This window comes from Mastomys coucha, unplaced genomic scaffold (genome assembly GCF_008632895.1).
Source record: "Mastomys coucha isolate ucsf_1 unplaced genomic scaffold, UCSF_Mcou_1 pScaffold22, whole genome shotgun sequence".
Lineage (NCBI taxonomy): Eukaryota > Metazoa > Chordata > Mammalia > Rodentia > Muridae > Mastomys > Mastomys coucha.
In genome coordinates, this window is record NW_022196905.1 from 117,421,839 (window position 1) to 117,438,669 (window position 16,831).

The 16,831-nt window shown below is 43.4% G+C and overlaps 1 protein-coding gene across 2 annotated transcripts in view; it reads right to left on the reverse strand.

Annotated features, from left to right (window-relative positions):
• Zcchc8 (zinc finger CCHC-type containing 8) overlaps nucleotides 1-16,831 on the reverse strand; it is a 23,424-nt gene continuing 6,593 nt past the window's right edge. For both annotated transcript variants that reach the window (XM_031337858.1, XM_031337859.1), the window contains 11 exons: nucleotides 15,980-16,085; nucleotides 15,236-15,313; nucleotides 10,753-10,856; nucleotides 10,565-10,630; nucleotides 9,957-10,017; nucleotides 9,367-9,509; nucleotides 8,594-8,736; nucleotides 5,680-5,798; nucleotides 4,177-4,263; nucleotides 3,761-3,878; nucleotides 1-2,864 (listed from right to left, as the gene is read on the reverse strand). In XM_031337858.1, coding sequence (XP_031193718.1) covers nucleotides 2,092-2,864; nucleotides 3,761-3,878; nucleotides 4,177-4,263; nucleotides 5,680-5,798; nucleotides 8,594-8,736; nucleotides 9,367-9,509; nucleotides 9,957-10,017; nucleotides 10,565-10,630; nucleotides 10,753-10,856; nucleotides 15,236-15,313; nucleotides 15,980-16,085 — 1,798 coding nt within the window. In that variant the 3' untranslated portion in view covers nucleotides 1-2,091. The remainder of the gene's footprint in view (nucleotides 2,865-3,760; nucleotides 3,879-4,176; nucleotides 4,264-5,679; nucleotides 5,799-8,593; nucleotides 8,737-9,366; nucleotides 9,510-9,956; nucleotides 10,018-10,564; nucleotides 10,631-10,752; nucleotides 10,857-15,235; nucleotides 15,314-15,979; nucleotides 16,086-16,831) is intronic.

The following is a 16,831-nucleotide window of genomic DNA, read 5'->3' on the forward strand; positions in this document are numbered from 1 at the left end:
AGATCTGAATTTATTTACAATTAGGCATCTATGTCTTAGACATTCGTTTTAGAACAAAAAACAAAAAAGAGGAGGGAATACCTACCCAGTAAAGGAAAAATGGTATAATCTATACCTTAACAGAGTATGTATGTGCTGGAAATAATTATTTCAGTATTCAGCAGATACCAGCAAAACAATATTTAAAGGAAAACTTTTTTTTTCCCCCTGAAGCAGTATCTCATGGCTCAGGCTAACTGAACTTGTTATATAACCAAGGCTGGTCCTGATCCTCCAGCCTTCCTCCCAAGTGCTAGGATTCCAGGCATAAGCCACCAGACAGGGCTAAACAATAACTTCTGATTTAGAAGTCAGCTAAGTCTCTAGTAGAAGTTTGATCCTTCCAGAGTCACATCACTGGAGCCAGGGAAGCAGTGTATTTGGAAGTGCTTGTCCGGCACACATACAATGCTCTGGGTTGGATCCTTAGCAACTGGGAATGGTAGTGCACACCTGGAATTAGGAATTGGGAAGACGAGAAAGTTCCATGTCATCTTCAGGGTGGTGAGCTGGCTCATTGGGTAAAGGTGCTTGATGAGGACACACATTGATGCGAGAACATAACATGGACCCTACACACTGCCATCTAACACCCACATCCATGCTAAGGAATGTCTCCCCGCCCCCAGAAATAAATAAGTGTTTTTTTAAAAAGAACCACGTCACCTTGCCTGTAATTTCAGCAGTAGGTAGTATCAGGAAGACTGAACAAGGCCAGCCTAGGCTACACAGCAATATCCTATCTCAGAAGGAAAAACAGCGAGAGAGAAGAGAACATGTTTCAAGTTTTCAGGACCCCTTATCTTCTCTAGGCCTCCAACGACCTGCCGACCTGCCTTCGGGGGTGAGGGGTGGGGCCCTGCTAGGAAGGCTGCTGCTTCTACGCCATGGCACCATGCAAATCCTGTGAAGAATGCACTGAAAACTCAGGTGACAAAGAAGCTCCAGGCACTTAACACTTTATTCTATTGTGGCCTTACCTGCCTTTTTTTGTGACCATCCCTCCCTTTACTGGATTATAAATCAGCAAACTTGACAAATGAGTTCTCAAAAGTGTCACTTAAATCTGGACTGATGCCCTTTTGCGCCCTCTGTTGACCTGGGAGCAGCTTTACACTACCTGAGCGGTTATTCAAGATCTCCAAGTGTTCCAGGACTTGACCTGCCAGGGACTGGGAGTGCCCAGCCAGGGAACCAGACCAGGCTCCAGCTTGCATAGGACAGTCATACTCAGTGCGTGTCTGTCTACCCTCCTGCAGGAACCCACAATATTACCATGTGCAAAGGTTAGCTGACTTCTACTTTTTTCCCAAAGTAATTAAACAATTTTGTTTCTATATTATTATATGTAAGGCTGGAATCCACTTAACAGCAGCCAAACATGCAGTTTCTTTGCAACCACATAATTTTCATCCAAGTTTAAAAGAACAACTTTAACTGTGAGTCATATCTACCCAAGTCTTGGTTCATGTGTAAGAAAACTAATTTATTAAACCTCTGTAGACAAAGGTGAGCACACCTTTATTGGAAGCATATTTGAATAATTAAATTACAAAAAGTAAAAGTGTTATTAAAATTCATGCATGAAAATCTTACAAAAATACCCCAAGCAGGATAAAGCTGCTCATCCCTGATTATTCTCATTTGGTTGTTGTAATTGAAATGTGAATTTAAAATTGTTAGAATTTTCTTTTAAAAAGTGATATATTAAGCTTATATATACAGGATAATAGCAAAATGTAGAAAGGGAAAACAATTTACAAAAGACATTAAAAAAAAAAACCCTTCACTCTTGACAGACACTCACGATCCAAAAATAGCATAACCTGGACCAAGCATCTCTGAACCAGCTCACGCACACAAACCCTAGGTTGTTGTCAGTGAGAATAAAAGAGCAAACTCACACACCCAGTCTTTCATTGTGTAAAACAGGCTTGGGTTGAGATCACAATTTCACTGTGGGCAGATTCTGAAAGGTGGGAAGGACAAATGGGTCACCTGGTCTCAGTCTGAAGGGACAAGCAGAGGTACACATCACCTCGCAGCCAGGACTCACTCAGAAGTCTTTTTGTTTTTCTGCTGATTTCGGGGTGAATTCTTTAACAGGTTTCTTATCCTGAGGTACATTCCAGTAGATTCAGCCATGTTCTCGAATTCAAAGGGTGTTATTCCAGTGGCAAACTTGCTCATGTCAGGTACTGGGCTATGGTTTTTTGAGACTGTTGGAGGCCGGGGGTCCAGATGAAGGAGCTGCTGGTTGCCTCCGTTGCTCATGTTCAACACACCGCCATTGTCAAGGAGAGCCTCCCCAGAGTGGCCCTCTGCAGTGGCTTCCGCCTCTCTCTGAGCGAGCACCTCAGCCCCTGCTGCTGGGCTGCAGGACGGCTCAGGTCCAGCTGTGTCTGCAGAAGCAGCTGCTCCCTGGGGCTCAGCCAGCGCTGGCTTTTCCAGGGCCTTTCCTTCTGGGACAGGGAGGTCAAACTCGGGTGGACAAGGGGAGGAGGCCACTGAATTCCCAGTTAAAGGTGTGTCTACAGGAACATCCGAGTCACTGTTCCCTCCCTCGGCCTGCTGGAGAGCTGCCCAGATCTGCCTCTGCTGCTCTTCAAGCTCCTCCAGTGTCAGGGCATCCTCATCCATGGCTGAGGCTGTGGGTCGGGTCTGAGGTGAGTCACTGGGAGTCAGTGGTGGGGTTCCCTTAGGGAGTGGAGGAGTGAAGAGAGGCGGAGGTGTTCCCTGTGGCAGTGGAGGCGGTGTGCCAGGAAGTGATGGTGGTTGAAACTGAAATGCTTTACTGCTCTGAGAACCAGGTGGCATCTCTACATCTGAAACAGGAAAGACACTTTAGAAGTCACAGCATTTCATACCGTAGAATGGCCATAAACACCCATCTTTGAGAAGGCAGAAAAGGGTTGGATACGGCAACCAATGCCTGCAAATGCCAGCACTCAGACGGCCAGCCTGGGCTGCAGTCTCAAAATCCAGGAAAAGGGAAAAAGAGCAGCCTTTTAGATTCCATGACCATGCCTGGATCTTGGTGCTAAGGAGTGTGAGTCAAACACTTGGGAGAGCTACACTGCACTGTATGTAGTTTCAGATGGAGGACACATGACTCATGGAGATAGAAGGAGTCCCAGGAAGGCTGAAGAAAAGAGGAAGCCTGCTCTTAACTGCAGAGTCCTCTTTCTTTTGCCCTGATCCTAGACACTGCAGTCCGAAAGGTGGAAACTGCCCTGTCAGGACCACCATGATCCTGGTTGAGGATAGGTTCCATGGGAAGACACGGAGGGATAAAGGGATAAAAAAAAGTGTGTCAGAGGGCAAGAATTTGCTCAATTTTATGTTTTTAGGAGTATACAGCCCCTGGGAGGTAACCGAGTTCTAGGACCAATATGCCTACAAAGATACCTGCCCAGAGGCTCAATGTTGTTCAAACTGGAGCTCCCAGAAATGTGCATGCCCAGTTGCTGCCCCACAAGAGGAGCCGGACGAGCTGTGAGGCTGTGGGTGCCCGAGCCTGCCAAATTCAGGAAATTGGCTAGCTGGTCCCTCTGCCTCTCCCACCAAGTGTAGCTTCCAATTTAGGTTTTATCAGCAACAGTGGAAATGCTCTGATAGCTAAGGATTGGAGAGCTAAGTATGGAGGAGCTTCGTCCTCCTTATAGATCCAGGAGGATATAGGAGGATACAGGCTTCTCAAGAAACCAAACCACAAACATACCTGAGTCAAGCTCCATGTCAGCAGGAGAGGCTGCTGAGCTGTCTGCCTTCCGCTGCTTCTTTGGACTATTAGGGCTGGACTGAGAGGAGGACCGCTTGCTGCTAGACCTCACACTCGGCTAACAGAGTAACCAGAGAGGACACAAGTTAGACAGGGCACACACAGAACCTCTAGCCCATACTTAAGCCAGCCTAGAGCCAAACAATTGCCATTTGCCTCTTGATTAATCAGATACCAACGTTTATAATATTAACAAAGAACAGTAGTGAGCCACGAAATCTCACCACTACAAACATTTATCAACTACGCCCTTAAAATCTATGTTCTGAGGCTAGGAATGGTAAGTGCTTGCTTGCCTAGCACGTATGAAGTCCTAGGTTCAATTCCCAACATCACATACACACAAATCAATTTACCGACTGGATGTTAGAATTAAGGTAACTGGCAAACACATCCTTCTGTTGACACGCCTGCATTGGTATGGAACCGAACATTCTCCATTCCTGATGTGGAAGAAACAAGGATGAGTGGGTTTGGAAAACATCATCTTTTTGAGATTTGGCTCCTAGCAGTCATGAGGATGAGGCATAAAGGTTGCTGCTAATCCCAGGCCGGATTGGGCTACACAGTGACTTCAAGGTTTTTTTATGCTACAGTAGAAGAGTCCAATTTCAAAACAAAATACTAATAACAACCCTCCCCACCAACAGAAATGTCACAATGAAACCCACTATTTTGTATGCAAACTAGAAAACAGTGATGGAAACTCTAAAACTAGACTCAATGGCACACTCTTGGATCCCAGAACTTGCAAGAGTCAGAAGGAACATCTCAAACAAGAGCACCACACAAGCTTGCTACCACCACCAAAGCAGCTCTCTAATTCTGAAACATGGAAGAAAGCTGGGCAGCACACAACAGTGAGTGTGAAACAGCCCCTCACACACAGAGTTTACCACAAAGAGAAAAACCAAGGAAAACAGATGGAAGAGCCCAATGACACCTACTCAGGTTAAGGAGAGAATTGTATTTAAATAAATACCTGTAAAACTTAGAAGACTACCTAAAAGACTACTCCAAAAATTTAATAGTCTTAGTGGTGTATGTTTGTTTTTGTCTATTATGTAGTTTCAGCTGACCTGTAACTCACAAAGATTATTAAAGGCATGCACCTCCACACAGTCCAGCACTGTAGGAGCCGTCTGCTGAGGCTCAGATTCCAACTAAGGTCGCTGCTGCAGTTTTAGGACCACAGAGCCTAACAAATTGACTTTTGCTCCTTTGCTTTTGTTTAGGATGTAGCAGAAAACCCCACAACTTCGATATATGCAGTTTTGCACTTAATATTCTAGAGTTGGGATATAGCTTCATAACGGTGTAGCACTAGCACATAAAAGATTCTGAGTTCAATTCCTAGTATTGAAAATGTATGTTAGGGAGGCACACATAGGCAGATCTCTGTGAGTTCGAGGCCAGCCTGGTCTACAGAGTGAGTTCCACGACAGCCAGGGCTACACAGAGAAACCCTGTCTTGGGGGAAAAAAAAAGTTCCATATAGGAGAAGTGGTTTGGTGCACAGAGAACTGCAGCCCAAGCCCGAGACCCTGAGTCTGGCTTCCAGAACCCACATCAGAGTTGGATGCAGCAGTATGTGCATGCACACCTGTAATCCTGGCACCTGGGAGGGGAAGGAGGATCAAAGCCAGCCTGCAACATGAGATCTGTCTAACAAATGAAAAGCTGAAACATGTCACTAAAAGCTCACTTCATTTTGCCTCTGCTTCCCAAGTACTATGACTACACATGTGTGCCACCACGTCTATCTATGAATTCACTCATTTCTTTATGTAATAATAAGCTTTATATAATTAATATAATTATCACATTTCAGAAGAAAAAATTTTTAAATGTATACTTACATCTGGAATACCTCTGGGAGTAGATATATTAAAACCTGGATAGTTTACCAATTTTGAGAGATCGTAAGTGACATTTTTATTCTGTATTTCTCCAGTTTCTGTTTCCCCATCAGCGTCATCTATTAGAAGTCAGAGAAAATGTTAGCATGGCTAGACACTAAACATGTCCCTCCCCAACTCAAACCACATAGGGAAAGTGCTGAAATACTATATCTGAATTAGTATAGGATTGACTTAATTATCATGTTCCTGAACCATTACACCTTTTAAATAGGCTCTGAGCATCACAAATCTATGACCCCAACATTTAGGGGGCTGAGGCAGGAGTTGAAGGCCAGCTTTAACTCACAGCAAGTTCCAGGCCAGCCTGGAATACAATACAGACAATACAGATTGTCTCAAAAGAATAAAGATTTAGCTGGGTGGTGATGGCACATGCCTTTAATCCCAGTACTTGGAAAGCAGAGAGACAGGTGAGTTAGAGGCCAACCTGGTTTATGTACTAAGTTCCTGGACAGCCAGGACTACATGGAGAAACTCGTCTTTTTTTTTTTGTTTTGTTTTGGTTTGGTTTTTCGAGACAGGGTTTCTCTGTGTAGTCCTAGCTGTCCTGGAACTCACTCTGTAGACCAGGCTGGCCTCGAACTCAGAAATCCGCCTGCCCTGCCTCCCAAGTGCTGGGATTAAAGGCATGCGCCACCACTGCCCAGCGAAACTCTTGTCTTGAAAAGCCAAACTAACTAAAACAAAACTAAATTCTTTTTCTTATGAAAAATTTTAAACTTTAGACATACTCAGCTTTGAAAAGAGCTTTGTAGGAGCACCTAGGCCACCACACAGAGGGCTCTTGCAGGGACAGCTACAATGGCCTTATCACATATCCACAAACCATCTAGTTTCTTTTTAATTATTTATTTACATTCCACAAGTTGCCCCACTTCCTGTCCCCCCCCCAGTTCACCCCACCCCTCTTCCCTGGGTCATCCAGTTTCCACAGGATTACGCCCTTCCTCTCCCACTGAGGCTAGGTAAGTCAGTCCTCCTCCACTCGTGTGCCCAGGGGCACAGACTGGCCCAGGTATGCTCCTTGGCTGGTGGCTTACTCTCTGGGAGCTCTGAGGGGTCTGGGTTAATTGATAGTGTTGTTGTTCCTATGGGGTTGTAATCCCCCTCAGCTCCTTCAGTCCTTCCCCAAACTCTTCCACAGGGGTTCCCAACCTCGATCTAAAGGTTGACTGTGTCTGCATTTTTCTCAGTCAGCTGCCTGTAAATGCTTGTGCCATGGTTAAGTCAATGAGTAATCTGCTAAGTTAGGTCTCTCCATCGACCATATAGATCCTGAGAACCAAAACTCAGGTCATCAGGCATGACAGGAAGGGCTCATTCCCATCAGCCATTTCTCTCTGTCTTTGCCCCCCACATCACTGTGGAAGTGCCACCTGTCTCTTGCCATCGACAGTTGATGTGTGCAATACTTAAGAAGGTTAAAGGCTGTTCAGCACTCCCTGCAGGGCTCCCGCTCTGGCCCTGGCGGTCACGGGCCAAGCTGAGGTGGCAATTTGGTATATTTCTTTCTCTTTTCTTTTGTTCTCCCCTCTCTCTCTCTCTCTCTCTCTCTCCCTCCCTTCCCTCTACTCTCTTTGGTTTTGTTTTTTGAGCCAGGGTTTCCTCTATGTAGCCCTAGCTATCCTGGAACTCACTTTGGAAACCAGACTGCTGGCCTCGAACTCAGAAATTTGTCTGCTTCTGCCTTCTGAGTTCTGGGATTAAAGGTGCAAACCATTTACTCTCTGGCCTGAGGCCTGATTGAATGATCAATTGATCTATATATCTATCTTCTTTCCTTCCTTCCTTTCTCTTTCTTCTTTTTTTGGTAAAGACTTATTTATTTTATATATGTGAGTTCACTGTGGCTGTCTTCAGACACACCAGAAGAGGGCACCAGATCCCATGACAGGTGGTTGTAAGCCACCATGTGGTTACTGGGAACTGAACTGAGGACCTCTGGAAGAGCAGTCAGTGCTTTTAACCGCTGAACCATCTCTCCAGCCTAATAATTTTTCTTTAAAAAGAAATATCAGGGGGCTGGAGAGATGGCTCAGCAGTTAAGAGCACTGACTGTTCTTCCAGAGGTCATGAGTTCAAATCCCAGCAACCCCATGGTGGCTCACAACCATCCATAATGAGATCCGATGACCTCTTCTGGAGTGTCTGAAGATGGCTACAGTGTACTTACATATAATAAATAAATCTTTCAAAAAAAAAATTATTGCCGGGCAGTGGTGGTACACACCTTTAATCCCAGCACTTGGGAGGCAGAGGCAGGCACATTTCTGAGTTCAAGGCCAGCCTGGTCTACAGAGTGAGTTCCAGGACAGCCAGAGCTCCACAGTGGAGGTCAAAGGGCAACTCTGTCAGGGTACTTCTTTCCTTCTGGCTGCCAAGCTCGCACAACCACCACCTTCAGCCATGGAGCCACCTCCCTACCCCCTACCTGATACTATGTCTTCTTTTCTTTTTTCTAAAGATAGGGTCTTGCTATGTAGCTTAGGCAGGCTGGCCTCGAACAATCAACCCTCCTACCTCAGCCTCCAGCTAAACTACCTGATAATTCCATATGTTCAATGAAGCTTTAGTTCCTTCCTTGTAAAAAAAAAAAAAAAAAAAAAAAAAAAAAAGGCATCATGTTTTTGTTACCCCAAAACACAATAAACATGCCAGGCATTCCTGTCATTAGACAGGGTTTTCCTAGAGAACAAGCTGGCTTCAAACTCACTGAGATCAACCTGCTTTTCCCTCCTGAATGCTGGTTTAAAGGCCTGGCTGATAATCTTAATTAGTTGGGGGTACAGGGGGCATGACACAAAGAAGCCGGGAGGGGGAAGACAGGGACCAGGGAGCTGACTTCTCATACCGTTTCCATCATAGAGGGCAAGTCCGGAATTCTCCAACTCAGCCTCCTTGAGCCAGCCTGGTGGGTAGCCCAGCTGGCGCATCCGGTAGATGAAAGGGGGAAGACTCTTGTCTGTCACACCCAGTGCATCTTGAAGTTCCTCACTAAGTAAAATAAAGAGGAGGAGAGATGAGGAATTTCTGTTTGCATGAAAACATTCTGGCATCTCTCTTTTCTAAAGACTTATTATCATTTTCATGTGTGTGTGTTGGTGCCTCCTGCATGGATGCCACATCACATGCATACCTGGTGCCCATGGAGGGCAGAGAGGCCATCAGATCCGTGACAACTAGAGTTACAGATATGGTCCGGAGTCATCCTGTGGGCGCTAGGAATTCAACCTGGGTCCTCTGGAAGAGTGGCCAGTGCTCTTAACTTCCAACCCTTCTCTCCTGTCCCATATTTTCCTTAGGACAGGTCTCTCACTCTGTGGCCCAGGCTCACTTAGAATTTATGGAGTCTGTCCTGCCTCAACCTCCCAGATGCTGCGATCACAGGCATAAGCCACCATGTCTAGCTAAAATATTTCTATTCCATACTACATAGCATGAAGTATGATACATATCAAGCACATGACAAGTCTTTGATATGTGGGTTAGAATGAATGGATGCACTCTGTATAGACACGTTATACATGCTAAACCATGCTTACATTCTTGTAATTCCCAGAACAGCCAGACTGTTGCAAACACTGAGAAAATAAAAATGACCCCATGGTAAAACAGCAGTGGTACCTAATAACCCCTGGCTTGAATCTTCCAAATCTCTCTTCTACTTCTTCTGCATGATAGCGCTGCTGAAAACTCTGGCTGTTGGCCTCACCACAGGCATCCATATACTCCTTCCTCTTCTCACTTATTCGAGCAGCATTCCGAGGCTAAATCATAATAACATTTGAAAAGAATGGTATCAAGCAATTTAGGATTATTTCAGAAACTTACTAAGAATGCTCACTTTTTAAAATATAAAGCATAAAATAGATTGCTTTAGTTTTAATGTGTACTGTACACACAAAGTAGGCAGACATTTTTGAAAAGTAAGCAAGAAGAAACAGTCACTTTAATTTTTACTATTTTAGTGTTATCAGAGAACCTACATTTTAACTCTTTAAAATGTCTAAAAATTAACTCATACTTCATTCACCTCAAATACAAAATGTTATTTTCTTTAAAAATCCAATGTCTTAAATATAAACACAAATTTGAAAAGATTAAAGCACAAATGAATGTAGCACAGGAAGTCCATGCACTCCACCCAGAGCCACACATGCACACAGAATAGCCCCCAGCTTTTGTCCAGCGGCATCTGCGTATTAGAGATTTACCATTGGGCACTCCTTCATCTGATGCTCTTCAGAACCACAGTTGAAACAGTGAGGCTTTGGCCTATTAGGTCAGAACACAAAACACAACAGAAATCCAAAGATTTTCATGATATAAATGACAACAGACAAGCAAATCAGTACATTCTAGATGCCAGTGGAGTGCCAGAGACAGCAGAAGGCGAGGCGCACTGCATCTGCAATGGCTGAGCACAGCGATGTGTCTTGTACTCAGTTATAGAAGCAGCACTTATAGTCTTTTAGCCAACAACCAGCCTGCTCCAGCTCAGTGTGTTACCTCTCAACTTTGTGATTAATAACAGAACCAAAGCAAACAGAGCATCGTTTCCTTCAGTTAACGGGAAGAGGCAGATGGTTCTAAGAGCAATAATGACTTCTTTCCACCCTCCCAGGACCTGGGCCTGAATTCCAAGAAATGGATGATCAATTTAAACATTTAACACATATCTCCAGATATCAGGATTCCAGCTCAATGTGAAATTCATATCAAACCAGCAACAAAGAATATTTAACTTTAAGAGCTGATAAAGAGATTATGTTTCTGGTATCGGAAAATAAAGAGTAAAACAAGACAACGCCCCCACACGAACCTTTTTGCCTTTACTTGCATTTCTTGCCCTTCTAGAGAAACAATGTGGCTGAAGACTTGCTGGTACCTTTAGTGAATTTTATTAAGGAATAGTTATCATAGTCTGCAAAATTTGGTAAGCTTTTTTTATTTTAAAGGTGAACTTAGTGGCAAGATGTATAAAAGATCTTCATTCACTATGTAGGATACTTGGGTATTTCCCATCCTTCCGTAAGCTGAGGGTTTTCATTTAGTAGCGGTTGCCCCAATTTATCAAGGCAAAAATTAGTAAAATACAGGACACTTCCTACAACCTGCAGAAAACAAGTCAAAAAATATTGCTATTTAAGCAGAAAAAAAAAGACATTAAGTAACGTAAGTCTATGATAATTTAAGTTTATGATTACCCATTAAGTTTGACTCTAGATGAGGCTGTGAGAAATAGAGTCCTAAACATTAGTGGGACTCTGATGCACAAATAAATGACACCTGAGGGGTCCCCGTACCATTAGTATTATAGATCATGCCACTCACACCAAAGCCTAACACAGATCCCTCCAGTACCTCAGATGTCAAGACCGTCACAGCCTGCATTTATTGTTTCTAGTTCCTTGGTTCCCATTTACTTGGTCCACTACCAAGTTTTTGTAGCCATTTCATACAGACAGGTTGAGAACACAATACAATGAACATTCATGCACCTGTACTTGACCGAATAAATAAGAAGTCATTTTCTGAAAATTTTCTGTGCACCACTCTCTTCATGTACACACACACACACACACACACACACACACACACACACACACCTACACACACCCCTTACTTAATCATTTAAGTTAGAGTGGCCCTTAAATGCTTCAGTACAAACCAAGAACATTTTCCTATGAACCAGCTCTAACTCCCTAGTATCACTCATATCAACTCTACATTCAAGCTTCTTTACCTCCAAAATGTTTTTTAGTGTTACCCCCAATTCATGATTCAATTAAGGTTCCTATGTTGTATTTGTATGTTTATTTTTTCGTCTCTACTATCTAGAACACACCTATCCCAGTTTCTAGAGCATTCCCAGTGCTGCCTCACTCCGACCGTTACACCTATCCCAGTCTCTAGAGCATTCCCAGTGCTGCCTCACTCCGACCGTTACACTAGCCGCTTGAGGAAGAAGCTAAGTAAGACTCTGCATCAGTCAACCTTCATCTCTCAACCTAGCAGCAAGCACTCCACAACTGATCTCTCCTGTCTTCCATTTCTATAGGGCCTTCAAGATGCTATTCTCAGGTCTGCTTTTTTGGAACCTTTTGGGGTTTTTTTTGCCGCCTAGGTTCCTCTCATCTCTCCGTCTTCTATGGATTAGCATGCCATATGGCTGAGCCTTCTCTCCACTCTTCCTTCATACCTGATTCACCCACACCTAGGATATGAGATATAATATCTATGCTGTTAACCCCACAAAGGAAAGTTCTGGTCCCTGAGCTCCAGTTTTGGATACTCAAAGGCCATGACACCTCTTTCTAGATGTGTAAGGTATCTGAAACTCACCTATTTAAAATGGCACTGGAAGCCGGGTATGGTGACACCTGCCTGCAATCCCAACACTTGAGAGGCTGAGACAGGAGGACCACAGTTCGAGGCCAGCTTGGGATACACAGCAAGACTCTGTCTTTAAAACAACAACAACAACAACAAAACCCAATAGATAAGTAAATTAAAAACAAAAACAAAACAGAAATTCCCAGCCCCTCCAAGCCTGCCCCTCCCCACTCTCCTTGGTCAAGGCTTGAGTGCTTCTGACTATCCTTTCAGGGGTTCTTATTCTACATCTAACTCATGAACACATCAGATTAGCCTTACTGCAAGTATATCTAGGTCTCAGCCATGAACCGCCATCACTACCACGCTGTCTGTTACTGCTTTCTCTTGTCTTAACATACCAGCTTTCTGACTGACTGCAGACCCTCCCAGGGGACAACTACTTTCCAGAGAGAACCTGGTTCTTTCAGTTTAAGTCACAGCATATCATGTTTTTACTTATGACCCTTAAATTATTAGACTACAATCTGAAGTTTTCGTCAGGATGGAGATCAATGGCTGTCACCTACAGGTGAGTCTCTGAGCTTTCAGTGTTTCCTTCTTAGTAAAATGGCAGTAAGAGAGCTCTGCGAGTGTGATCTGACCAGCTCCAAGTGATAGCCCAGTTCTTGCTGTACAGAAAACAATCTGAATACTGACTGCTGGTACCTACTTCCCTTTCCTATTTATTGAGCCCTCTTTGCTCAGAATACACCCTCACATTCTCCCTCAATTCATCCAGATCATGGCCCACACAGGCCGTCACCAACAACTCACTATACCAACTACCCACACCTGGTTCCATGTCACTTTTCTCCCAACACCCCAATTGTTCTGGGTATTGAATTTAGGGCTTTCTAAATTAGATTTTTTTCTAATTTTGAGCAAGTAAGTGCTCCAACACTGACCTTACTTCTTCCCTTATTTTGAGATAGAATTTCACTAGCTATCCAGGCTACCCATGAATCATTCTGTAGCTCAAACAGGCCTTAAAACCTTCAACCTTCCTGTCCCAGCCTCCCATGTAGCTAGCACTGCACAGACATAAACTCTCACTTTCTCTCTTCTCTCTCTACTGGAGAATTGAACCTAGGGCCTCATGTCACAGGCAAACACATAGTGGCCTATATCTCAACCTTACTTTTCTTAAGAGCTCAACCTTCACTCACTGAACTGCTCACTGAAGAGCTGGCCCCGACCCTTTCTTTTCATTGCTGTCTCTTAAACCCCTCTGTTCAGAAAGCATTCAGAAAACACTAGAATGTCTAAAATACAGCACGATAACTGTAAAACTCTCACTTAAGACAAGCAGTACTTTAATCCTATAGCCTTTGAGATGGCAGAGGCAAATGGATCTCTTTGGGTTCGATGCTAGCCTGGTCTACAAAATGAGTTCTAGTACAGCCAAGACTACATAAAGAAACCCTGTCTCAAAAAAACAAAACAAAACAAAACAAAAACTAAAACAAACAACAACAATAAAGACTTTTTAAAACTAACTGTGGTAAATCAGCACTTCAAAGGCTGAGGCAGAGCGGCTGTGAGTCTGGAGAGAGCCTGGACTCCAGAGTGAGTCCTTGTCTCATGAAACAAATGGTCTGCACTGTCGAGATGGCTTGGATGCTAAGCCTGGAGTACCCAGTTCAGGACCCACGGGGTAGAAGGATAAGCACCAACTCCAGCAAACAGTCCTCTGACCTTCACATGCGTGCATACAAATGAATCTCAAAATTAAAAAGATAAACAAAAAATAAGAAATAGAAAACTTTAAAATATTCTTGATAGTGTCACTAATTTTTATTTTCTTCAAATAACATGAACTTTTTTCTTCTCTGATCCAAATTTCTGATTTTTGGGGGTTTTTTTGTTTTTTGTTTTGGTTTTTCTAGAAAAGGTTTCTTCATGAAGCCCTGGCTGTACTTGAAGTCTGGGATTAAAGATGTACACCATTACTGCCTGGTGCTAATTTCTGATTTTTTAAAGAACCATTTTGCTTTTAATTTTGTGTGTGTGTGTGTGTGTGTGTGTGTGTGTGTGTGTGTATCTGTGGGTATGTAGCATGAGTGCCAGTCTTTGGGTACACCAAAGGTGTTGAATGCCCTGAAGCTGGAGTTATATGTGGTTGTAAGGCGCCCAGTGTAAGCGCAGGGAATCAAACTCAGATCTTCTACACCAGTGGCAAATGCTCAACTGCTAAGCTCTCTCTGGAGGAGGAGGAGGAAGAGGAGGAAGAGGATGATGATAGTGATACAGCTAGCACCTCAAACATCACGGTCAGTACTATGCCACTAAGCTTTATGTCTAGCCTAGCTTTTCTCCTTTTCCATTCTGACTCTACCTGCGGGTGCTAAGATTACAAGTATAAGCCATCAAGGCCAGCTCCCAGTCTAGGCTCTCTGACTCTGAGCTGAAAGGTACCTCCTTGTTTTCAACTCCATCGCTAAGTCTATTGTACCAGGGACACTATGAAACATGATTATCTAGCAACTACAATCAAATTTGCTGAGATGCAACATCCCTTTCAGGTCTTTTCATCAGGCTTAGGGTTAGGGTTAGGGTTAGGGTTAGGGTTAGGGTTAGGGTTAGGGTTTTGTGCCTCTTCATCATCTCTGCAGCATGTCTGTAAAATTGGGGGACATTATCAGAGGGCATATTCTATAAGCAGAAAAACTAGTCATCCTTTGAGAATATGCTGCAAAAACAATTTGATAATAATAAATTTTGCAAAGGAACTAAAAGGCCTAAATATAGGTTTCCCTGTTAAGCTTTTACTTTTACCCACTAATTAAGCTTACTGACATTTTAAATTTCTAATATGCCATGTTATGTCAGCTACTTCTCTCTGCTTCCTCTGTATGTAAGTTTTACAAGCTTAGTCAAAGTGTTCAAGATAAACATGAAGAGGTTGGTCAGGACCAACACAAACTCTTGCAAACTTAGTGTACTGTGTCCTTAGGACAGAGCGCAGCAGTCACGCGAGAGGAAGTGACACTAGAGGATGACAGCGACACTCTTGCTTTACAGAAATGTGATGACACACCTATCTTTACACCATCCAACTGCAAACACACAGGAACCATATACCCCAGCAGAGTTCAAAATCAAAGTCCAAACTTACACTAAAAGCTTCCTTGCTGTTTTTAATGGCACATGATTCTTCTCCTTTATGGTCCTCTTCCAACATAACACTGGATGGCTAAGACCGAAAAATAGGTATTACAGAGTCATCAGGGGATACCTTCTGACTTTCAAACTCTAGGAACCCACACACTAAGCCTTCACCTACTAACACACCTCATAAACAAGACATTTTGTTGTAAGTTTCAAAGCTAAGGCAGGGTTATTTATGAAGTATCTAGTACTCAAACAAATAGCAAGGCAGACTTAAAAACAAATAGCCCCAGGGAGACTAAAACTGTGTGCAATCTGACATTACTAGTCAAGACAGACAACCTCAGAGACTTCGAACCATTAAAATGTTTAAAATGCCATTAAATCAAAAATAACATTAAATTCAGGCAAGGTGGCCCCGCAGCACCAATCCCAGCCAGGTAGCAGCGTTGGTCAGACTTTGGAGAAGGAAACCAGCACACAACCTTCACCATTTTTGTTTTGACTCAAGGAAATTTCTAGTGTAACAGCAGCTGGGAGCAAAAAGCACAGCCACTTAGCACTGAGCCTCAAGCTTAAGTGGCGCACGCCTTTAATCCCAGCACTTGGGAGGCAGAGGCAGGTGGATTTCTGAGTTCAAGGCCAGCCTGGTCTACAGAATGAGTTCCAGGACAGCCAGAGCTACACACAGAAACCCTGTCTCAAAAAACCAAAAATAAATAAATAAATAAATAAATAAATAAATAAATACCTGGGGTAAAAGGCTGAAGGAAGTCTTTTCCACGTCATTTTTTTGCTGTTCCTCAAATCGTTTTACTAAATTTGATACAAACTCCTCTATTTCTTGGTGGTATTGCCTGTAGGAAAGGGCAGATGGACAGATGGTTAGAGCATGGACAGAGTGAGACATCAGCAGACTCAGGTTCTGTGCATTACTATAAGAAGTCATGTCTCAACTTTATTTTTGTTTTTCATGTTTGTCACATTTCCTAATGTGACTTTGTAACTCAGAATGCTACTTTAGAAACACTATCTACCAATGCAGCATTAACAGTGTGATTCTGATAATCTACTGGTGTCTGGCATAGAACCTTAGTCAAACAGTTGTGAGAGTAGGTAGATTTTATTTAAGACAGGGCTTATCTGTGTAGTTTTGGCTGTCATATACTTAATTTTTCATAAGTGCTAGATGCAAGTGGCTGAAAAACCAAACAAAAAGCCCGGCATAGTGTTATACGCCTGTAATTCTTGCATCCTACAGGCAGGCAGGCAGAGGTGGGAGGATAGCTACAAATTTCAGGCCAGCCAGGGCTACTAGGAGAAGACGACCTGTTCCAGAAAACAAAAAACAGACAACAAAACCCACCAAAAGAGGTGCAAAATGAAAAGCTCCCTTCCTACTTTCTGTAATATAGGGACATCCTCCATAACCTTCTTCTAGACTTTCAATACACATATAAGAAAATTCACGGGGCTAGAGAGATGGCTCAGTGAAGAGCACTGACTGCTCTTCCGTAGATCCTGAGTTCAAATCGCAGCAACCACATGGTGGCTCACAACCATCCGTAATGAGATCTGATGCCCTCTTCTGGTGCATCTGAAG